Raw genomic sequence first — 23955 nt, 5'->3', positions numbered from 1 at the left:
GTGTGTGTGCGCTTGTGTGTGTGTGTGCGTGCGTGCCTGTGTGTGTGTGTGTGTGTGTGTGTGCGTGCCTGTGTGTGTGTGTGTGTGTGTGTGTGTGTGTGTGTGTGCGTGTGTGCGCGCCTGTGTGTGTGTGCGCCTGTGTGCGTGTGCGCCTGTGTGCGTGTGCGCCTGTGTGCGTGTGCGCCTGTGTGCGTGTGCGCCTGTGTGCGTGTGCGCCTGTGTGTGTGCGTGTGCGCCTGTGTGTGTGCGTGTGCGCCTGTGTGTGTGTGTGCGTGTGCGCCTGTGTGTGTGTGTGTGTGCGCCTGTGTGTGTGTGTGTGTGTGTGTGTGCGTGCGTGCGTGCGTGCCTGTGTGTGTGTGGCACTCGTGCCCGTGGGTCTGTGAACAATAGAGCAGTGATACAGTAGAGCCCTGATACACAACGCGCCTGTCACGTGACCTGTCAGTACTAATTGATATCAGCACTTGTCCGGCTGTGGCAACTGCGGCCAGACAGAACACAGTCAAGCGTGAGTGAGAGAGAGGGAGTGAGCTAGAGAGGGAGAGTGGAAGTTACCCATCTCAGGTCAAGAATTCAATTATCAGAGTCAAAAACACATGAGGATATTGGAAGACAAAAACGCAGTGAATTTGGGGAAATAGAAATACTTAGGACGCAATGATGACCCAAATAGAGACGACGGTGCATTATGACAACGGATTCGGAGATGAGGAGGACTACATGATACAGGAGGATGAGTGGGACAGGGACATGTTGCTGGACCCTGCCTGGGAAAAACAGCAAAGAAAGGTAAATCGAGAGAAGATGACGACATGCACATAACCAATTCAAAACATTTACTTTATGCACTGCAGTACTTTACGCACCGGTTTGGGAGTTTACATGACAGCAAATTAAAATTTGTTTGCATTTCCAAATTATTTGATAATTAAATATTAAGTTATTCACGTTGAGCTCAGACTTCAAATCTTCTCTGGTTCCTGGTATTGGGTTCAGACGGAGCCGGGGGTCTGTCTTGGCTCCAGTTGACGGGAATATTGACGGACAGATGCGATGGGTACCAGCTAACAATAGCTCAATGAGCGGCTCTCGAACTGCTGCCATTCCACTGATACGCGAGGAATGTGAACTGTCAACAGATGCTTCTTAACACACGATGACGTGCTTGGGATTAGAATGGATGCTATATCTAATTTTAACCTCGAGACCAAAAGGCAGTATAGTGGGTTAATCAAGTGTCCTTGGTGTGGTATTAATTTGTTTATAGAAACCACAAAATACTGTACCAAGCATCTGAATATAGGACCCCAACTCAGTAGCCTATCTGTCAACTGGTTTAATACAGAAGGAGGTTACAGTATGTCTTCCTTCAGAAATGCTCTTTATTGTCATGGAAGAGGTTGAACAGTGTCTCAACTATCTTCATTTAACAAGGCAAAGCAAATATTTTTTTTGTGGATATTTTAGGTACATGCTAATTAAGACCTATAGGCCTACTGGGTGCCTTCTGCATGGTATAAGCATGGTATAGTTGGATAGCAGTGTTGACCACGTGATATTTGTTTGCAGTTCTCAGTAACTTCTTTGGCATCTTAATTAAGGCTCTTTATTAGTTTTCCCTCCACTTTAATCCTATTAACCAGTTAGAGCCACCAGGGACGACAGGGCTGCCCTTGAATGAGACCTGCTGGCACACTGAACTGTCCTTACCTTTGTACACTAACTTGCCAATTAGGCTACCATGTTCTAGCACAGGCTAGGTGTGCCACCTGACTGTACCAGGTGCCAACTGATTCAGCCGGGTTTGGTGAACAGAGGCAAATTAGGCATGATTCTTGGAACCAAGAGTGAAAATAATGAATAAACAGCCTTCAACCAGTTCATAGGTTTGAACACCTCCTTCAATAACAGGATTGGTCCCTATTGGACATGGTTCATGAATATATTTATCTCTGGGTGTTAGGGCTGTTGGAGGGAGGAATGAGGTTGGCGGGGTTAGGTCTGGAGGACTAGCCATGTTGAACGAGGGGGCAGCAGTCCAATGTCACATACACTTTGGTCTGTTTTGTCATGCTGCGTCCTTTGTTCCAAAGCCTCTAATATTCCTAATTTAGACAGGCATTCCACCGGGCAACCTCTCCAGGCGGGTGGCATTAACCCACAGCCCTCTGGGGGACCAGGCTATGTACTATAAGAACTTAAGGTTCTTAAGGGCCAGAGGATCACTCCCCCAGTCATGCTGTGTGGACTGGAATGGCTTGAAAATACATGTCTCTGAAGCATACAAACATTCTCTGTGTTTATGCACAGTACAGTCAACACTGTATAGATGAAAGCTGGAAGCAGATTGACAGATCACATTCCTGATTGGATGTAAGGAGTCTAATTGAGGCTGATCCAGTAAGTCATTTTGAGAAGGGATGTTCAATGTATCCCATTCAGTAAACTGTAGATCGCTCTCAGTTTGTGACACGTGCAAGAATTGACACATTTGAGGATTTCAATTAAGGCCCATAGCCCGTTTTAGCCTTTGCCCTTCGGTATTCACATACAGTATCTGGAAAGACTGGATAGATAGTGAAAGCAATATGGCTATAGTTCCACTTATCCTTTTTGATTATCAGATACTTGTATTCATTTTAGTAAAAGTGTGGCTTTTTTCTTTTCAAAGAGAAACACATAAGAGAAGAATGCACTGTATGCATGTGACATTTTCCTATCATTTTGAAATTCTGTTAAAATGTTTTCTTCCTGTCTCTTATCACTAGAGCCACCAGAGCAGGCTACATTTAACACCTTATATCATCAGCAGTGGTGTAAAGTACTTAAGTAAAAATACTTTTAAGTACTACTTAAGTAGTTTTTGGGGGATGTGTACTTTACTCTACTATTTATATTTTTGCCAACTTCTACTTCACTACATTCTGAAATAAAATAATGTACTTTTTACTCCATACATTTTCTGTACTACCCAAAAGTACTCTTTACATTTTGACAGGAAAATGGTCCAATTCACACATTTATCAAGAGAACGTCCCTGGTCATCCCTACTGCATCTGATCTGCTGGACTCACGAAACACAAATGCTTCGTCTGTAATTTAATACTGAGTGAGACCTTGGCAATTCGTAAATAAAAAAAACAACAAGAAAATGGTGTCGTCTGGTTTATTTAATATAAGGAATTTGAAATGATTTATACTTTTACTTTTGATACTTAAGTACATTTTAGCAATTACATTTACTTTTGATACTTAAAGTATATTTAAAACCAAACACTTTTAGACTTTTACTCAAGTAGTATTTTACTCAGTGACATTCACTTTTACTTGAATCATTTTCTATTAAGGTATCTTTACTTTTACTCAAGTATGACAATTGAGTGCTTTTTTCCACCACTGATCATCAGGAATGTGAGCTGGGATCTTCTCAAAGCTTTTATCTATACAGTGTTGATTGCCTCTGGGCTCTGTTTGCTATGGTGAGATCGAGTGACTTAATATAAGCAGGAGAGAGTTGTAATATTTAAGTCATGCATAAGGATACAGTAGAAAGCATGAGCGTTATCGGAGAACAAATGATTTAATCCTTTATCCTTTATAGGCAGTAGGTTGGTTGGAGGGAAGGTGAAATTTGAAACCTAGGGGTTTGCTGACCCTCGACAAATCGGTTCATCTCAATATGTGGCACTTGCCATAGGGACCACAGTCAGCACAATTGATGGCCTCTGTCTAAGTCATGTTAAGCTGTTATCTTATAGTATGTTACAACCAAGCGATACACTTACAGTAGCTACCGTCATAAAGTATAGATGGCAAACACTTTCAACTGGGAAAGGTAAATTGGAAAGTTATGTAAAATGGACTGTAAAGTTTTAAAACATTGTGGAACACTCTACCTTTGATGAATAAGACCCGTGATGGAAAACTCACTCAATGTTCTCTGATTAGCTCACAGAAAGTCTCTCTACCATCAATGCTCAAACCCATCCTAAGTTATGTGAAATTTACATTGTCCTATTTGTATTTTACTCACCAAAATATCATTTTATTTGTAGACCTTCACAGCTTGGTGTAATTCCCACCTGCGGAAAGCAGAAACACAGATAGAGAACATTGAGGATGACTTCAGGAATGGCCTCAAACTCATGCTTCTCTTGGAAATTATTTCAGGTACTGTTTGTTGACTAAATAGTTGATAGTTGAATACATTGATTGGTACTCACAGAGAGTGTAATGCTGTTTGCTCCTTCCCTCAGGTGAGAGGTTACCTAAGCCTGACAGAGGGAAGATGCGTTTTCACAAGATTGCCAATGTCAACAAAGCCCTAGACTTCATCACCAGCAAGGGAGTGAAACTCGTCTCTATTGGAGCTGAAGGTGATATTTCATTTGGCCTGTACTTTACCTGTTGGCAGCTCAGTATCTTTTGATTAATTTGAATAATCAATTATCTAATTCACTGAAGCAGGTCTTATTCATCAAATGTAGAGTGTTCCACAATGTTTTAAAACTTGACAGTCCATTTTACATGAACTTTTACAATTATGTGATGAATCTGATGGTAGTTGGATTTTTTTCTCTTCAGAAATTGTGGATGGTAACGTTAAGATGACTCTGGGAATGATATGGACCATCATCCTCCGCTTTGCCATCCAGGACATCTCTGTAGAAGGTAATATAGGACAATTCTAACAAAATAGCGTACTTGAGGAAAAAAAACCTGCCTTTGTTATTATTGTATAATAAGTTATGTCCTGCATATGGATTGCCAGTGTTTTTATACTGCAGCTACCTTCCTGGTTTAATGAAATAGAGATCTCACTGGGGAATATTGCTGTTGAACATATATTTCTCTCTCCTTTCAGAAACCTCTGCAAAGGAAGGCCTTCTCTTGTGGTGCCAGAGAAAGACTGCCCCCTACAGAAATGTCAATGTCCAGAACTTCCACATTAGGTGAGAACACTCTTGAGTCTTTTCCTAACCCTTTAGAGTCCAAGCACTGTCTACCCTGGGTTGATGGTGTTCTACTTAGCTATATGGAATTGTTTTAAGAAGGTCATACCAAGGATAATTTTGTTATTTTGATTTTGAATTTTAAGACTCCTTGAAGTTGCCTAATATGCATTTTTCTATTTTATTATTTTCTATACTAATGCGTTAGTACTAAGTAATAAGAGATGTAAAGCCTGCACACACTATAGTTCTCTAGGACCAGTGTTGGTGACCTCTGCTTTACTCAGTTATCATGCCAATCTGACCTCTGACCTGGTTCTCTCTGCTGCCTGCTGGTGAAGCTGGAAGGACGGACTGGCCTTCTGCGCCCTGATTCACAGACACAGACCTGACCTTATCGACTATGCTAAGCTCAACAAGGTCTCTCGTGTGTCCCAATCACTAACCGTGATGGTGTCTGGTGCCTCCCACATACTAACATAGAAGGGTTCCCTATGTCCATAATATTAACCTAAGTCTTTCCCACAGCGTGGATTAATAGAATGTTATGATGTGGGTGGGTTGACTTTTGAGAAGCAGAAATAAGAGAGTGTTTCATTATGTGTAACTCAGGGGTTCTCAAACTCTTTGGGGCCGGGGACACCTTTTGTGTTAGCAAATTCATCAGGGACTCCCTCATGATCAGAACACAACTCGAGTGTGTTTAAAATGGCCAACAAGGACTTTTACACTACATGGCTGGACAAACCAATTCTCAGGCCCGGGAAATACAATTTAAAAGTCATGCCTCTTGGCATTGGAGAGAAAATGTTGCAGTTTTCAAGCTAATTTCCTGCAATTCTACACATTTAGTCTAAGGCAGAGATATTTTTCGTTGTTGCAGCTTTAAAGCTAATATCCTTCAATTCTACACATTTTGCCATGAGGCAGAGAGAAAACTGTGCATTTTTAAAGATTCAATTACAGTACATTTATGTCCCCCAAAAAATTGCTGGGGTGATAGTATTGAGTTTAAAAAATTATAATTGGTGTGGTACTGTGGATACCAATATCTTATTATCTTAACTTATTCCATGGATCCCTTTGCCCCCAAAAATGAAATGAACCCCTGATTTAACTCACCCAATCTATTCCTTACTGATTTCTGCATTCACTGTCTTACTGACATGCTCACCTGAATGACCCACTATTGTATAAAGCTGGAAGGAAGGTTTAGCCTTTTGTGCCCTGATACACAAACACAGGCCAGATCTAATCAACTATCAAAATCTGAAGGTATCATATGTGTAGGTACAGCAGTGTTTGAAATCTCATAAAAGTAGACTTTGTTGTGTGTAGAATTGTGTGTGCAGTGTGTAGTAGTAAGGCTCTGGAGCAGCATGTGTGCATGCTGTGTCTGTGTGGAGTCTGGCGTCGCTAGGGCAATGGGCCTGCCTGCTCTGCTTGGAGAAGAGGGCGGAGGAGCAGACCAAGGGACCGAGAACAGAGAATAAAAAATGCAAGGAAATCAAGATAGCAGTCACAGCTGTACAGATAACTAATCCAAAGCACTCTATGATGTCTAGTAAGTCAAACCAAATACACAGCTGGACTCACCATCTCCCACATTCTCTCTTTGTGCTATTTACAAACAAACACGTGACTGGCTCGACTGTTCTGAGAAACTATGGTAATCTTCATAATGTAAAATAATGTTACAGGTGAAGTTCCTCTGCGTCCACATCACTGAGAACCTGACATGGTCCCTCAACAACACCACTCTGGTGAAGAAGGTGAAGCAGTGCCTCTACGTCCTCAGGTGTTTGAAGAAATTTGACATGTCCCTCCGGACACTCTCCAATTTCTACCATTGCACCATTGAGAGCATCCTGACTGGCTACCTCACGGCCTGGTACGGAAACTGCTCCGCTTTTGACTGCAAAGCCCTTCAGCGGGTGGTGAAGATCACTGGGGCCATGCTCCCACCCATACAGTACATTTAGTCCAAGGCTCGTAACATCATCAAGGACCCCACACATCCCAGCCACGGACGGTTCTCTCCTTTACCGTCTGGCAAATAGTATCAGAGCATCGGATCTCAAACCAGGCTCAGAGACAGCTTTTACCAACAAGCCATCAGACTGCTGAACTCCTGAACCGGGACTGACCACCTCACACCTTGCACTGACTCTTAGCACACATGCACTCGCTCACCCATTCACTCACACACACTTGTACATATGTATAAACATATGCATAAACACATACACACACACACACACTAACAAGATCTCACGGTCTTACTTCAATATTCAACGTTTGTCCAGGGGGGATAAATAACTAGGATAAACATCCTGCAGGATCATACTCTAAAACATCATGAGAGTACGACCCTACTGCACACAGGAAGTAGCGCAGGTCCTAATCCAGGCACTTGTCATCTCCCATCTGGAGTACTGCAACTCACTGTTGGCTGGGCTGCAGGCTTGTGCCATCAAACCCCTGCATCTTATCCAGAATGCTGCAGACCGCCTGGTTTTCAACCTTCCTAAGTTCTCACATGCCACCCTTCTCCTACATACACTCCACTGGCTTCCAGACGAAGCTCGCATCCACTACAAGACCATGATTCTTGCCTACGGATCAGCAACCTACCTTCAGACTATGCTCAAACCCTACACCCAAACCCGAGCACTGCATTTTGCAACTCTGGACTCTTGGCCGTCCTACTCCTACAGGAGAGTAGCTCCCGCTAAGCCCAGTACAAGGTCTTCTCTGTCCTGGCACCCCAATGGTGGAACCAGCTTCCCCCGGAAGCTAGGACAGAGTCCCTGCCCATCTTCCAAAAGCACTTGAAACCCTACCTCTTTGACGAGTATCTTAAATAATCCCCTCCTCATCTCGGCTATTTCCAAATACCTTGGTATATGGTATACACAGTATACCACCCAAGCCTAGTACACACTGGGGAATTACATATATTTATTTATTTCATTTATTAGTGTGCTTTAATTGCTCTTATGCAAGCTTTTATAGAACTGGCAGCAGATCTGCTCAAAGTTGAATTAGAATAACCATAGACCACTTAAACTGGTACAAAACTTCTACTCACGGGTGGCCAAAAATAACTTACTGAAAGCCACACCCTCATTAAACCACGCCTCCTATTTAACGAGGCCCACCATTATAATGCATAAATCCTGTCAATAAGATGGCACAGGTGGATTCGATTCATCATTGTATCTAATGTTGGGTACAAATATCTACCTTTCTTCAATACATTTTAAATGTGTACCTTTTCTGCTCAGCAAATGTACAGATCAGTACCATCAATAATCATTAGTGGACCCTTGGGGGTACATAAAATAGGTTTGTGTCCTGGGAAACAGAAATGTACCCTAACTGCCTCCCGGGTGGAGCAGTGGTTAAGGGTGCTGTACTGCAGCGCCAGCTGTGCCATCAGAGACTCTGGGTTCGCACCCAGGTTCTGTTTGTAACCGGCCGCGACCGGGAGGTCCGTGGGGCGACGCACAATTGGCCTAGCGTCGTCCGGGTTAGGGAGGGCTTGGGCGGTAGGGATGTCCTTGTCTCATCGCGCACCAGCGACTCCTGTGGTGGGCAGTGCGCGCTAACCAAGGTTGCCAGGTGAACATTGTTTCCTCTGACACATTGGTGCAGCTGGCTTCCGAGTTGGATGCACGCTGTGTTAATTAAGAAGCAGTGCGGCTTGGTTGGGTTGTGTATCGGAGGGCGCATGACTTTCAACCTTCGTCTCTCCCGAGCCCGTACGGGAGTTGTAGCAATGAGACAAGATAGTAGCTACTAAAACAATTGGATACCACGAAATTGGGGAGAAAAAGGGGTAAAAAAATAAATAAATAAATAAAATGTACCCTGTACGTATTTTTTGGAGAATATGTGATGATTGTAACTTTAAAGAGTAGACTACTACAGTGTGGAATATACAGATTTGTGTACTTCCACCGTGTAACCTGTGGCCTTTATAATACCGAATTACATTTACAGTACATATCCATCCTTGTTAATCTAAAAAAAAGTAACATAGTCCATTATGTTTTTCCCAGGAGGCGGAACTGACTTAGCCCTGACTGTGAATAGATGAAGAAATATGAGCCACATCCCAATAGAGCCCAGGGTTTACCTCAGCTGTGGTGGGCAGATACCTCTAAATGAGGCAGCTCTTTATAGGGCAATCACTATAACCACTGTTGTTTGGGAATACACATAACAATGGATAGATCTGGGCAACCCAAACCATTCAGAATGTTGTTAATACAGAAAAGAGCCAGTTTTAGTAGAGGTGTCCCCCTCTCTCTCATACATATGCACGTGGACACCCCCCCCACCCCCCCAAACACTCCCATGCATGCATTGGACCCAGACAGGCCCTGTCAGCTGTCATGTCTGGCTCCAGGTGAGTGGGCTCAGTAAGCCATGAGTGTTAGCTTGCTGAAATGGCTCCATGTGGGGAACAGGCCCATGGATATCTGCCCCCCCTGGATCCCTGCAGCTGCCACTGTCCTGTAACAGGCTTTCCCCCCTCAGCCGGCATCAGTGGAACAGACTTAGGACAATAGTAGCAGCATGAGCCCTCTCCTCCCACTAAACAAACTAACTCACCCTACCCCATTAGTGAGGAGACACTTACTGACTGTCTGTCACCTGTTTGGTTAATACATCACTGGGTGCAGGACAGTTTGTAATCTGGGTTCAAATACTGTACATGTGCACGTTTTTTTTCATGTTAAATGTAAATGAAAACATCTTAGTATCTTAGTTTTAAAAAGTGTAATGGTGTTAAGGTGGCGTTGAAAGACAGCTATATGCTAACTGCTATGTAACAATATAATTGGAATGTATGTTTCTATAATACTGATTATTTTCTAGGATGATCCTATGGGGAACCTGAACCTGGCCTTTGAAATAGCAGAGAAGCACCTGGATATTCCTAAGATGCTGGACGCAGAAGGTAATGTCTTCTAAGGAAACAACGTTTGAAATCGGCATTAGCTATAGGGATCTTGTTTTGCTCAATATGAAAACATGAACCATCTTATTTGGTACTGTAATGGTGGGAGTCAGACTATGGGCTTTGTTGCAGGATTGTCTGGAGGAGATTGCCAGGAGGATTGTCTGTACTTGTATGAACGTTGTAATGATAAAGTCCTATGTGCCTGGTATCCCACAGATTTGATAAGTGCAGCAAGGCCAGACAACAGGACTGTTATGACCTATATGTCCAGTTTGTATCACACATTTGCAATGGTACAGAAGGTGAGGGCACATTGGTCAAGCTTTAGGTCCTTGTTTAGACCCCTTGGCCATAGACCGACCCACTTTCCTTCCAGGATAGCCCTGGGCTAAGACGTTCAGGTCTGGAGTCTCTATCTATGGTCCTTTTCCTCTGTCGGTGCTCTTGTGTTTCCTGTCTCCACCTTGAGTGTCTTCCTCCTTCTCTACTTGTTGTCCGTCACCCTCTTCTGTCCCTCCGTCCACACTGTAGACATCATCAACACTCCTAAGCCTGATGAGAGAGCTATCATGACCTATGTTTCCTGCTTCTATCATGCTTTTGCTGGAGCTGAGCAGGTATACAGCTTGCACCATGAACAATTTGAATCGAGTTTGTGAATGCAATATGTTTTATGTACAATATCCCCAAATCATTTGATGATGGTTACCATGTGTCAATCATTCCACTTAAAATAAGCACATGATAATACAATCATTCAAATTTTCTAAGGTCTTATTTCCCCGTCACTACCAAAAACACATATACTGGTCTGTTCTCTTCGCCTGAAAGTTGTTTGACATCATACTAAGTTGGTCAATTGTGAGTTTGACATTGACATGCATGTTTTTGAAACGACACACACAGATTGCTTTAAATGTATGACTTAGATGGTGTGCATGTTGGTGGGGTGGGGGGTAATTGTATGAGGAATTGCATTAGATATGCGACAACACCCTCACCTCACCTCTCTTTCCTCCCTGACCTCATTTCTCCATCCTCCCTCCCCTTGGTAGGCTGAGACAGCAGCCAACAGGATCTGTAAAGTGCTGGATGTGAACCAGGAGAATGAGAAACTTATGGAGGAATACGAGAGGCTGGCCAGCGAGGTAAAGCATACTTTTGGACATATGCTTTCATATTGGTGAACTCTCTTAGGGACATACTTCTACCCCACTTGGAAATGTCCAAGTATTCAAATCAAATTCAAAGTCCAATTCAACTTAATTGATTTGAGAGGAATAACAACACACAAACCCCATAGCTCCACTCCATCATTACCTTCTGTATTCCGTAGCTACTGGAGTGGATCCGCCGGACCACCCCATGGCTAGAGAACAGGGCCGCAGAGAAGACCATGGTTGAGATGCAGAGGAAGCTGGAGGATTTCAGGGACTACCGCCGCATGCACAAGCCCCCCAAGGTGCAGGAGAAGTGTCAGCTGGAGATCAGCTTCAATACCTTGCAGACCAAGCTGCGCATAAGCAACCGGCCTGCTTTTATGCCTTCTGAAGGAAAGATGGTATCTGTAAGTGTTAACACCCAACATTCAATGATGAATCATATAAAACTGATGAAACACAAGCCACCAGTCACAGTACAGTAGCGATAGATAGCTATGGATATAGGTAATCCAAAAGACCAAGGTAAAGACCAAGGCACTCTTACCAGAATGTTGATAAAGATAAAAAGCTATTTTAATAGCAAATCAACTGAGCGTGATGAGCGTTTCTTTGTGTCTCCATGTTGCTGTAGGACATAGCCAGTGCATGGCAGGGGCTGGAGGGGGCTGAGAAAGGTTATGAGGAGTGGCTTCTGACCGAGATCCGCAGGCTGGAGAGACTGGACCACCTGGCTGAAAAGTTTTGCCAGAAAGCCACCACCCATGAGACCTGGGCTAGGGGTCAGTCTGGGCTATTATTGTCTGTCTGTGCAGTGTTTACTTATGTCTCTGGTATGTCTAGAGTTTGACCTTTGAATGTAAGTGATTAGCTCCAAATCCTTTGAGATTTTTCAATGGGAAAATGTCAGAGTGAATCTTCAGCATTTGTTTTGACTAACGGGAGATTCATGGCCATTGCTCTCGCTTTCTCTGTCTCTCTCTCTCTTTCTATCTCAATCCAATTCAAGGGGCTTTATTGGCATGGGAAACACATGTTAACATTGTCAAAGCAAGTGAAGTAGATAATATACAAAAGTGAAATAAACAATCATCTCTCTATCTCGCTCTCTCTCTGTGACCAAGGAAAAGAGCTGATTCTATCTCAGAAGGACTACGAGACTGCCACCCTGACGGAGGTGCGGGCGTTGCTAAGGAAACATGAGGCATTTGAGAGTGACCTGGCTGCTCACCAGGACAGGGTGGAGCAGATCGCTGCCATCGCACAGGAGCTCAAGTGCGGACTTTTCTTCTAACCCTCACTCCTAACCATCATCCCTACCAAATCCTATTCCTAAAATCATGGCTTTGACAAGTAATACAATCTGCATTCTACTTAAAGGAAAATTCCACCCAAAAACCAGTCCATTGTTGATATAGTTTCCAAATGTTTTGCATGTAAGCAATCAAGTTTTTAAGATATAGAACTTTCAAAATACATAAATATGGTATGATGCACTTTATCTGTGATTAGGTGTGGCAACAAATACATTTTAAGTTATGTTATTGGGCTTTCTCCATTCTGTTCATTTTCATCAATTTTGTACATTTCTACATTTCCTGAACTAATTTCCACACTGTACCACATTTGTTTTGTCTTTGTGTGCCTCTATTTCGTCAATAAGTCACTTTTCCTTCATACGAATACTTATTCTCCTCTGTGACCATGTTTTTTCAATGGATTCACTTGCAGTTTTTATTTCAGTGGAGTATATTGCAGTCGGATGATTTCCGGGGGTCTCTACTTGGCAAGCTTGTTCTCTCTAAGTTGTTGACTTGGTCTGCTAGCAAGTTAGCTAGCAGTTGTCAGCTGTTAACAGTTTCTTACTGGCAATAAAAATGTATGATTGACATGTTTTTTCAGAGTCATTGCTAAATTATTTAATGTAACAAATAAAAAATTCAAATACTGTTAGAGAAGGTACAGTAAAAATCCAAACTGGTCCATGCATCAATACCAGTATTATGTTAGTAAAACACAGTACACTTCCCAGCCCTAGATTGACCTGTATGTTTCCTGTGGTGTTGTGCAGTGAGCTGGACTATCATGGTGTGGCTTCTGTCAACAAGAGGTGTCAGAGCATCTGTGATCTGTGGGATCAACTTGGTACATTGACCCAGAAGAGGAGAGAGGCTTTGGAGGTGAGTGGAGGGGGTTGAGGTTAGGGACATGACATGCTATGTTCTCAGCTAAACTGTGCTAAACCCAGTGAAAAGCAAGCCGGCACAGTACATCTCGGTAGTGTGAAAAGAGAACCAGTTCCATCAATCCAGTTGAGAACTGAGGAGGTAAAGCAGTGAATGACGTAACCTTGGGTTGGGGTGGAGTGTTCACAGGTCAGCTTAATCCATAATAAAGTTACATCTCATGTATTTTCTATTGCGATAGCTTGGGATTGGGTCTTGGGAATGAAGACACAGCTGATTATTGGTTGCCCACTAAGTTTTCTGACCGAGATAAGGGGATGAACTAAAGGCACAATCATGTAGATATGGCTGTCTGTACAGTATCCGGCTGGCAGGATGCCCACAGTCCCCTTCCTCTGAGCCCCTCTGATCCATACTGTACGCTCATGACCTGCAAATGTGTCAAGACCTTTATCCAGGCCTGGGATTAGGGTGACTGACATGGACTGCTGTCTGCCACCTGCCCCTGCCCAAAGGGAGTGGTCTAATCCATGCAGACCATCTTGCCAAACTCAGGGGTCAATTGGGTCACATCAATGTGATGCATCCTGGGATTAGCATCCCAAACAGGTGAAGCAATATTAATGGATTGTCAATGAGATGAATGGCACAGTTCTATCGCTCCTGTTTTCCAGAGGACAGAGAAGCTGCTGGAAACCATTGATCAGTTGTTCCTGGAGTTTGCCAAGAGATCAGCACCTTTCAACAACTGGATGGAAGGGGCTATGGAGGATCTGCAGGATATGTTTATTGTACACACGATCGATGAGGTCCAGGTACGTAATACTCGCTGTTACAATTTAATCATCCTACCGTTGTTACAAATGTTGCAGCCATGTAATTTTGGTTCAGTGCCCAAAGTACTTGCTTACGTACACTGCAACCTCTCCTCTCCTTCTCCCCTGCAGAGCCTGATCTCTGCCCATGAGCAGTTCAAGGCCACCCTCCCAGAGGCAGACGGAGAGAGACAGGCCATCCTGGGGATCCACAACGAGGTGCAGAAGATCTCCCAGAGCTACGGCATCAAGGCCAACCTCCTCAACCTCTACAGCACCATCACCACAGAGGAGCTCCTCGCCAAGTGGGACAAGGTACAACCTCGAAAATGTACATACATAAACTTGAGACACACATGCACACATATGCATTCACGCATGCACATACACAGCCAATTTCTGTCAGATTGATGTATGCGTTGTTGCCATGTTGCTGACCAGGTGAAGAAGCTCGTTCCCCAGAGAGAAGGCTCCCTCCAGGAGGAGCTAGCCCGGCAGCATACTAATGAAAGGTTGAGACGGCTGTTTGCTACCCAGGCTAACCTCATAGGACCCTGGATACAGACAAGGATGGAGGTCAGAGAGTCAGCCATCAGTTTAGTGTCTAAGGGTACCCTTGGATCCGGAACAAAAACCTGGTTTGCTAATTTGTTTGGTTCTGACAGGAGATTGGGCACTGCTCCCTGGAGGTGGGCGGTACATTGGAGGACCAGATGACCCAGCTGAAGCAGTTTGAGCACATCATCGTTACCTACAAGCCCAACATCGACAAGCTGGAGGGAGACCACCAGCACATCCAGGAGTCCCTGGTGTTTGACAACAAGCATACCAACTACACCATGGAGGTACTGCAGAGCAGTACAGAGAGCACAGAGAGATGGTCTCTACATGCGGTCTATATAGATTAGATGTGGTCATGGGGATAATGATGATGGATGTCATCGAGATCCCAAAGTGCATTGTTGGAATACATTGTTGACAGCTGATTAATCTGTCTGTCTGTGTCTATGTCTGTCGGTGTGTTTAATCGTCATGGTAAAAGCACATCCGTGTGGGCTGGGAGCTCCTCCTCACCACCATCGCCCGTACCATCAACGAGATCGAGACCCAGATCCTGACCCGCGACGCCAAGGGCATCAGCCAGGAACAGATGCACGAGTTCCGCTCCTCCTTCAACCATTTTGACCGGGTATAGTACTCTATCCACACCCTGGACTCCCGGTTCTCAGTCTTATATAATAACACTTAACCTGAATGGCATGTTAAGTAGCATAATGCCACTGACAATTGTTTTTTTTTACTGTCATGCCTATCTTATTGAGAAGCTGCGTAAGGAAACGGGTAATATGTTGTTGTTAATACTGTAATAGAATGGTCACTGCTCTGTGGCCTTGGTTGTTTAGACAGTTAAAAAATAATACCATTACAATTTTTCTGTATAGATGTATACAATTAGTCTTTTTTTTATATTGGTTCTACATTGTTGTAATGCTGCATGTTATGGACAGTGGACACTTGCATGTGTGTGTTTGTGTGTGTGTGTGACACCTCTGAGTGAACTCTAACACCTGGTCCCAGGAGAACACAGGAAAACTGTGAGGAGATCAAGACCTGTCTGATCAGCCTTGGTCATGTGGGCAATGAACATCAGGTACTCACCCCTACTGACCTCTAACCTTTCATGATTCCTGACTGACTCTCATTGATGACTTAGGCTTCTTCCATCCTTCTAGAACAGACCAAATCAGCTGCTACCTCACATATTTCCCAGTTCTATCTATTTTTCAATAGTGGGCTCTAAATAATACACTACATTATGGCTATGTTGGCGGTAGCAGCTTTCGTCTGTGGTTGTGTGTATGTGTCCATGTTTCTGATGTTAGCTTTGGTCTTCTCCCCTACCGGATCGCCACTGCTCTACCATCCACCTTCTCTTGGTCTCCCTCCCTCCTCTCTATCTCATCCGCTCCCTGTGTGGTGACCTACTCCCAACCTCCACCCTATGACACTTGACCTCCGACTACAGAAGAAACACGGGGCGATGGACACTGATGACTTTAGGGCCTGTCTGATCTCCATGGGTTATGATTTGGTAGGGGTCTCAATGTTCTCATGCAGAATTACAGTATGCAAATAATGCATACTAACACCAAGAGGTATTGATAATATTCTATGTGTAATAGCGAACAAAGATATCAGTGCTCTTGTCTCTGATCTCGCACTACTATCTCTCTCTCTCTCTGTCTGTCAGGGTGAAGTGGAATTTGCCCGTATCATGATGCTGGTTGACCCCAGTGCCACTGGCATGGTCTCTTTTCAATCATTTATCGATTTTATGACCAGAGAAACCGCTGACACGGACACCGCCGAACAGGTTGTGGCATCCTTCAGGATCCTGGCAGCCGATAAGGTGTGTGTGTGTGAGAGAAAGTGAACGGGAGTGTGACAATTGAGTGGAACATGTCAATCACACAGATGGAGCAGATTCAGTACAATGGTCAACACGCATATTATTCTGTCAGATTATTAATATTTGCTAAAGCGGATTTACCTACATGAGCCTGTGTTCTCTCTGTTTTTCTCCCGACTCCACAGCCCTACATCCTGGTTGAGGAGCTGAGGAGAGAGCTCCCCCATGACCAGGCAGAGTACTGCATCTTGAGGATGCCCTGCTACAGTGGCCCAGGGGGATCCGCAGGGGCGCTAGACTACACTGCCTTCTCCACTGCCCTCTATGGAGAGAGTGACCTCTAACCCTGCAAGATGATGCCCAAAAGTGACCTCTTGACCCCACCCAATACGTCTGGATGAAATTCCCTTTAACCAAACACACAAATGAGAGACGGTTACCTATGTTAGAGTCACAGTAGGTAGATACAGTACATTTAGCTACTTATTGTAACACAATAGTTTCCCTCATATGAGTTCTGCGGTGAAGTGAATACAGAATAACAGTTTTTCTTATCTGCTTTAAGGAGTAACATGATCATATAAGCTACAATAGTTCGATATAATATGTTTATTGACCACAGTAATAGCGGCAGTTGGATATGTAGCTAGAACAGAAAAATAGCAGGCTAATAGTCAGCATTTTCTCCTCATCTTCTTTCAGTGCCTTATTAGGAACTACTGTAGGAGTTCTAACTGGGAATAAGACAAACACATTGAAGTTAGATGTTGAACTGATGCTGGTTTCCAGTGGGATGTTGTTTATGTAACCAAAATGTACTTGTGGTAAAATCATAGCTCATGTTTCCTGCTCCATGCAAACTTTTCTCGCATCACATTTGACCCAATATATATATATATATAAAGAACAGTTATAGGCTATGATTGATTGATAAAATAATAGGTTGAACAGTTAACAAACAATGTACAGTATATTTCTCACACCCAAAGCTAAGAGAAATCATTGTTACATTTTCTTATTTGAGAACATAAGGAGCTTGGAATAACATTGCCTCTTTGATGATATTGCTTATTTCCTTAAATCCTATGAGATTCCTACATACTTTGAATCAAACCTCAAAGAGGGTTAAGCCTGTCTCTCAGCCTGCCCCCTGTTAAGCAGTTTGGATTTCCCATTTGAAGACAGGGAGGGAGAAGAGAATCCATGTACTATTCAATCCAAAGCAACAAAAATAAACATTTGACCGTTTGAGAGACTGTTGACAGTAAACTTTGTAGTTTCAAGTGATTTGATTATTCAATAAACCCTCTTCCTGATCATCACCAATGTTTATTTTTCTTTACATAATAAAAGAGTGCAGTTAAATACAACATTGTGTTTTTCTATTCTTTAGGCCTAATCTGTAAAAGCCATATTTCCTTCCATTGAAGTTGATTAAAGTTGGCTATATGAAAGTTAAAATGACAGTCACAATTCAAACATGGATATAATCAAATAAAAATGATCTGCAAAATCTGATGTGAATATCCTACATTTGATAAGATTGGCAGGGCAAGGGCTCTCAATGGTAGCATTCCTGCAGTCAAAGGCTACTGTATGAGTGTGATTATGAGCCCAGAGAGGCTATATTGAGCCGTTTTGTGCCAAAATGTAGGACAAAAGTGGGGATAACGTAGCCTAGTTACCTGACACCACCTCTTTAAATGTAGTAGGCATATATTCCACAAGCATAAACTTCCTGACAAAGAGGGGTATTCATTAAGTCAGTTCCCACTAATCACTGACAAATGCTGATGTCTTTTGGACGTTTGAGCAAGTTCGAATCCAGCAAAAGAAAGTTGTTTTTGAGATTTTTGTTTTAAGCCTATTCAAAACCTTAACCCTTATCTTAACCATTCGGAGTTAATGCCTATCCTTAAGATTTCTGAGTTAATGCCTAAGCTTAACCCTATCCTTAAAAATGTGTAGTTAATGCCAAAACTTAATCTTAAACAACTTGAAAGTTGACATTAGCAACAACTTCGAAATGTAACATTTCAGAAACATGGATGAACCTCTATTCTGGCGTGAGACTGAAAGCTATTTGAACTTGAAAGCCCTGATCGCTAAGTTCATTTTAAGATGTCAGGCTCACTACCCAAACCAGACACAATTTGTTTCAAGTGCCCAAGAGATGTCATGTGATCTCCTACTGCTCTCTAGTGGATGAACTAGGAATCAGACAGAGGATATACATCAACAGTTGAGTAGAGACTTCAGCTTTCTCCTCATACAGTGAATTCGGAAAGTATTCAGACACCCTGACTTTTTCCACATTTTGTTACATTACAGCCTTATTCTAAAGTTGCTTAAAATGTTTATTCCCCTCATCAATATGCAAACAATACCGCACAATGACAAAGCAAAAACAGGGTTTAAGAACTGTTTTCAAATTTATCACAAATAAAAAACTGAAATATCACATTTACACAAGAATTCAAACCCTTTACTCAGAACTTTGTTGAAGCACCTTTAGCAGTGATTACAGTGATTACAGCATTGAGTCTTGGGTATGATGCTACAAGCTTGGCACACCTGTATTTGGGCAGTTTCTCCCATTCTTCTCTGCAGACCATCTCAAGCTCTGTCAGGTTGGATGGGGAGCGTATTTTCTGCTCTTTCCAGAGATATTCGATCCGGTTCAAGTCCGGGCTCTGGCTGGGCCACTCAAGGACATTCAGAGACTTGTCTTGAAGCCACTCCTCCATTGTCTTGGCTGGGTGCTTAGGGCTGTTGTACTGTTGGTAGTTGAACCATTGCATCTGTCTGAGGTCTTGAGTGCTCTGGAGCAGGTTTTCATCAAATATATGTCTGTACTTTGCTCTGTTCATCTTTCCCTTGATCCTGACTAGTCTCCCAGTCCCTGCTGCTGAAAAACATCCCCACAGCATGATGCTGCTACCACCATGCTTCACGGTAGGAATGGTGCCAGGTTTCCTCCAGACATGATGCTTGGCATTCAGGCCAAAGAGTTCAATCTTGGTTTCATCAGACCAGTTTAATCTTGTTTCTCTGAGAGTCATTTAGGGGCCTTTTGGCAAACTCCAAGTGGTCTGCCATGTACCTTTTACTGAGGAGTGGCTTCCATCTGGCCACTCTACCATAAATGCCTGATTGGTGGAGTGCTGCAGAGATGGTTGTCCTTCTGGAAGGTTCTCCTATCTCGACAGATTAACTCTGTAGCTCTGTCAGAGTGAACATCGGGTTCTTGGTCACCTCCCTGACCAAGGCACTTCTGCCCCGATTGCTCAGTTCGGCCGGGTGGCCAGCTCTAGGAAGAGTCTTGGTGGTTCCAATCTTCTTCCATTTAAGAATGATGGAGGCCACTGTGTTCTTGGAGACCTTCAATGCTGCAGACATTTTTAGTACCCTTCCCCAGATCTGTGCCTCCACACAATCCTGTCTCTGAGCTCTATGGACAATTCATTCGTCCTCATTTCTTGGTTTTTGCTCTGATATGTACTTTCAATTGTGAGACCTTATGTAGACAGGTTCCTTTCCAAATCATGTCCAATCAATTGAATTTGCCACAAGTGGACTCCAATTAAGTTTAAGAAACATCTCAAGGATGTTCAATAGAAACAGGATGTACCTGAGCTCAATGTCGAGTCTCACAGCAAAGGGTCTGAATTCTTATGTAAGTAAGGTATTTCTGTTTTTAATATTTTATACATTTACCAAAAATTCTAAAAACCTATGATCTTTTTGTCATTATGGGGTATTGTGTGTAGATTGATTTTTCAAGGGGTCTGCATACTTTTGAGCTATTTCTCAGGTTGTTTTTTGGATCATGTAGAGTATATTCTACCAATCAAATTATAGCACTGAAGGAGCACATCCGGCTGATTATGCCACACAGCTTACCCCAACCCCTACATTCACTAACCAAACAACAAAAGCGACCCCATTTACTATAGCTAACCCATTGCCTACCTAACTAAAACATTCATTGTTACTACGGCAATGTACTGCTACTGGTAATTCTGGCCTACTTACTACTACTACTACATTACTACTACTAATAATAATAATACCTACTGTCTCCCACTGAAGGCAACTATTAACCGGTTTAACTTTGACCACCTCTGGTGGAATTTTCGAAAAACAACACATAATATTGTATACTACCCTCCATAAGGAAAATGTTGGTTTCAGAACTACAAGGCCTACAAACACATGCTTAGTATAGGAACAATATACAGTTGAAGTCAGAAGTTTTCATACACCTTATACATTTTAACTTCTCTAGGGTAGGGGGCAGCATTCGGAATTTTGGATGAAAATTGTGCCCAAATTAAACGTCCTGCTCCTTGGGCCCAGAAGATAAGATATGCATATAACTGGTAGATTTGGATAGAAAACACTCTAAAGTTTCCAGAACTGTTCAAATAGTGTCTGGGAGTATAACAGAACTGACATAGCAGGCGAAAAGCTGAGAAAAATTCATTCAGGAAGTCGTTTTTTTTGTTCAATGCCATTACAGTATCCATTGACTTAGGACTCCATTTGCAGTTCCTATGCCTTCCACTAGATGTCAACAGTCTTTAGAAAGCATGATTCATCAGTGTTATCTAAAAGCTGTATAAAGTGCACTATTCCAGACCGGTCTGCACATTTTCAAGTTTGAATAGAATTTCTAGCATTAACAGTCTAAGAGTAGCAGAATTGCCCAGGTTGGTCGATTCATGTGCGTGGTTGTGGACAAATGGTGGACTGTAGCCTGCCAAGCGCACGCTGGGTCAGAATGATAAGGAGCCACCCAATGAGAGTCAGTCCATCTCACTGGTTATTTTTCAACTATGCTTTCTACAGACAGTGAACTGTTTTAAATTTTCAGACATGGCTGAATCGGGAGAAATCGAAGATAAAATCAATTTTCTAAGTACAGTAAGTAGGTTAATGCTAATGAGAATTTAACACAGGTGGTGGCATTGGCGGGAGAGTAAGGTTGTGTGCCGCATACACTAGGTTGGGTATCGATACGGTAGCCAGAAAAATAACCATTTACAGTAGGCTACCGTAAAATAATCACTGGTCCTTTCGGCCACAATGGTCAGGGGTATGATAATACTTTTACTTCTTCACCTTTTCCCACTGTCACACACTCTTTTGAAAGTTACTTATAAAAAATTGCAAAAGCCAAACCTTTTTTCAGGATAGAGAGTTTAGAGTACACTATGAAACTGTTACATTTTTTGTCTATTTGAAAGTTACTAGACTGTGTTGAATGGCTATTACTTGTTTTTAAAGGACCAATGCAGACCTTTTTTCTCTCAAAATCACAACATTTTTTGGTAACAATTAAGTACCTTACTGTGATTGTTTTAAATTAAAATGGTCACAAATCTACTAAAATAGTTTCTTAACAAAGAGCAATTCCTCAATAAATAATTTTGCTAGGACTGTCTGGGAGTGGTTTGAGTGGGAAGGGGAAAACAAAAAACTAGCTGTTATTAGCAGAGAGGTTTGAAACTCTATTTGTTATTGTTTTCTAAACTAATTTACTGCCTGTTTATGTCATCCCATCAATACATGCTGACATTTTAGGCGGTTTTTCAAACAGCTCTCCCTTCAAACAGTTCTCCTAACCTCCTAGTGTGGAAATGTATATTAAACACAGGGAATCATGTTTTTGACTGCACTGAGCCTTTAAAACTTACTATTTTTAGGATACCATGACATGTTTTTATTTTGCTAAGAAAAGACAGTAAATTACAGAATGTCACTCTCTCTATTGCTCTCCTCTCATTTGAGTGAATAACAACCATTTATCCCTTTTCTTTAGTCACTCTTGCAAATGTCTTGCTGACTTTTCTTACAAACTCTAAATAAACATTAGCCTACTTCTGTAGAAATGTTAGTTTATTACATTTTTTCTGTGTTTAAATATATTATCTCTACTGAGATAACAGAGGCCTATCATTCTCTGTGGTTGTGAGTCCTCCTCTCACTGTAACGGGTGTCGTCGTCGGATGAAGAGGAATCGGACCAAAGCGCAGCGTGGTAAGTGTTCATTACTTTTTATTTAAACTGAACACTAAACAAAAAAAACAAAGTGAATAACCGAAACAGTCCTGTCAGGTGCAAAACACTAAACAGAAAACAACTACCCACAAAAACCATGTGGGAAAAGCTACCTAAGTATAGTTCCCAATCAGAGACAACGATAGACAGCTGTCCCTGATTGAGAACCATACCCGGCCAAAACAAAGAAATACAAAACCATAGAAAAAAGAACATAGAATGCCCACCCAAATCACACCCTGACCAAACCAAAATAGAGACATAAAAAGCTCTAAGGTCAGGGCGTGACACTCACGGCTTGGTATCTCAGCCATTTGATAAAGACATGTCACTGGTGGAGTGTTGGCTGATGCTGTGTGAGACAGTCACGTGCTTAGATGGACTATTTAGGGCCGTGGTGACAGGTACTGCTTCAGGCATTTTGGTCTCTCAGCCCACGCTAGAAATCTCTGAAACTAAGGTTGCAGTTAATTTAGCTGTGGCCTTTATCTCTGCTCGCAAAGAACTCGAGATGGGCCAAGTCAATCCCCCTGCCCTGCCCTGACCTGACTCTACAATGCAAGATTAAGCCTAGTAACAATTTAAAACCTTTCAAATCCCATGGGATATTGACAATTTTAAATGTGTGGCCTGAGTGGAAATGACATTCTTCACCCCAGCCAGCTCCTCACCCCAGCCAGCCCTATTCCTTACTCAGTTAGGTCCCTAAGTGGTTCTACTGTGCAGTGTGACTCATAAAGTCCAGAGGCTGCTCATAGTAGGGTGGAATGGAGGTTGAGGCAGGGATCAGACACCACAGTGGCATCATGCCCTGGGCACTGAGAGGTGTTCCAGCCTGGCTGCTTTCCTTATATGGCTGTGACCTGACTCCCTTGGTGTGCACTTTTTAAAGGAATCTTTGCTACAATGTTGAAGTAGTATCTAAGCAGTGTTAATTTTGGCACTCTTTTTTAAATTGAGTCTAGACTTAGTCATTTTGATTCAAATGTAATAGAGTCTTAGTCACATTTTTGCCATTTGAATAATGATTTTGTGTAGTTATTGTCGAAATTATGAAAACAGTTGGTCTTTTAGTCAATCAAATGCCATTTTAGTCACATCACATTTGTATTGCCTCATTAACTTATACTGAACAAAAATATAAACGCAACATGTAACAATTTCAAACTTACAGTTCACATAAGGAAATGAGTAAATTGGAAAATAAAAATGTAGACCCTAATCTATGGATTTCAAACGACTGGGAATACAGATATGCATCTGTTGGTGACAGATATTATACATAATTTTTTTGGGGGCGTGGATCAGAAAACCAGTCAGTATCTGGTGTGACCACCATTTGCCTCATGCAACGTGACAAATCTCCTTCGCATAGTTGATCAGGCTGTTGATTGTGG

The 23955-nt window shown here is 42.5% G+C and overlaps 1 protein-coding gene across 1 annotated transcript; it reads left to right on the top strand.

The window, feature by feature from the left end:
- Positions 1–470: 470 nt before the first annotated feature.
- Positions 471–17865, top strand: LOC115113185 (alpha-actinin-2-like). Its single transcript, XM_029640536.2, has 21 exons — positions 471–789; positions 4056–4170; positions 4257–4376; positions 4585–4671; positions 4865–4952; positions 5294–5372; positions 9840–9921; positions 10456–10541; positions 10980–11072; positions 11261–11491; positions 11719–11866; positions 12209–12359; positions 13156–13264; positions 13945–14085; positions 14218–14400; positions 14527–14661; positions 14751–14930; positions 15128–15274; positions 16112–16177; positions 16337–16495; positions 16681–17865. The coding sequence occupies exons 1-21, from the start codon at positions 658–660 to the stop codon at positions 16837–16839; spliced, it is 2691 nt and encodes an 896-aa protein (XP_029496396.1). The 5' UTR covers positions 471–657; the 3' UTR covers positions 16840–17865.
- The last annotated feature ends 6090 nt before the right edge of the window (positions 17866–23955 follow it).

The sequence above is a fragment of the Oncorhynchus nerka genome, linkage group LG28 (assembly GCF_034236695.1).
Source record: "Oncorhynchus nerka isolate Pitt River linkage group LG28, Oner_Uvic_2.0, whole genome shotgun sequence".
NCBI lineage: Eukaryota > Metazoa > Chordata > Actinopteri > Salmoniformes > Salmonidae > Oncorhynchus > Oncorhynchus nerka.
This window is presented reverse-complemented; position numbering and strand designations above follow the sequence as displayed.

Excerpts from the sequence above, each read along its gene's own strand:
- LOC115113185 (XM_029640536.2), top strand. The coding sequence starts at position 658 with ATGATGACCCAAATAGAGACGACGGTGCATTATGACAACGGATTCGGA. Across the intron at positions 14,931-15,127 it reads ATACCAACTACACCATGGAG|CACATCCGTGTGGGCTGGGA; the intron begins GTACTGCAGAGC and ends TCATGGTAAAAG. Across the intron at positions 15,275-16,111 it reads CCTTCAACCATTTTGACCGG|AAGAAACACGGGGCGATGGA; the intron begins GTATAGTACTCT and ends CTCCGACTACAG.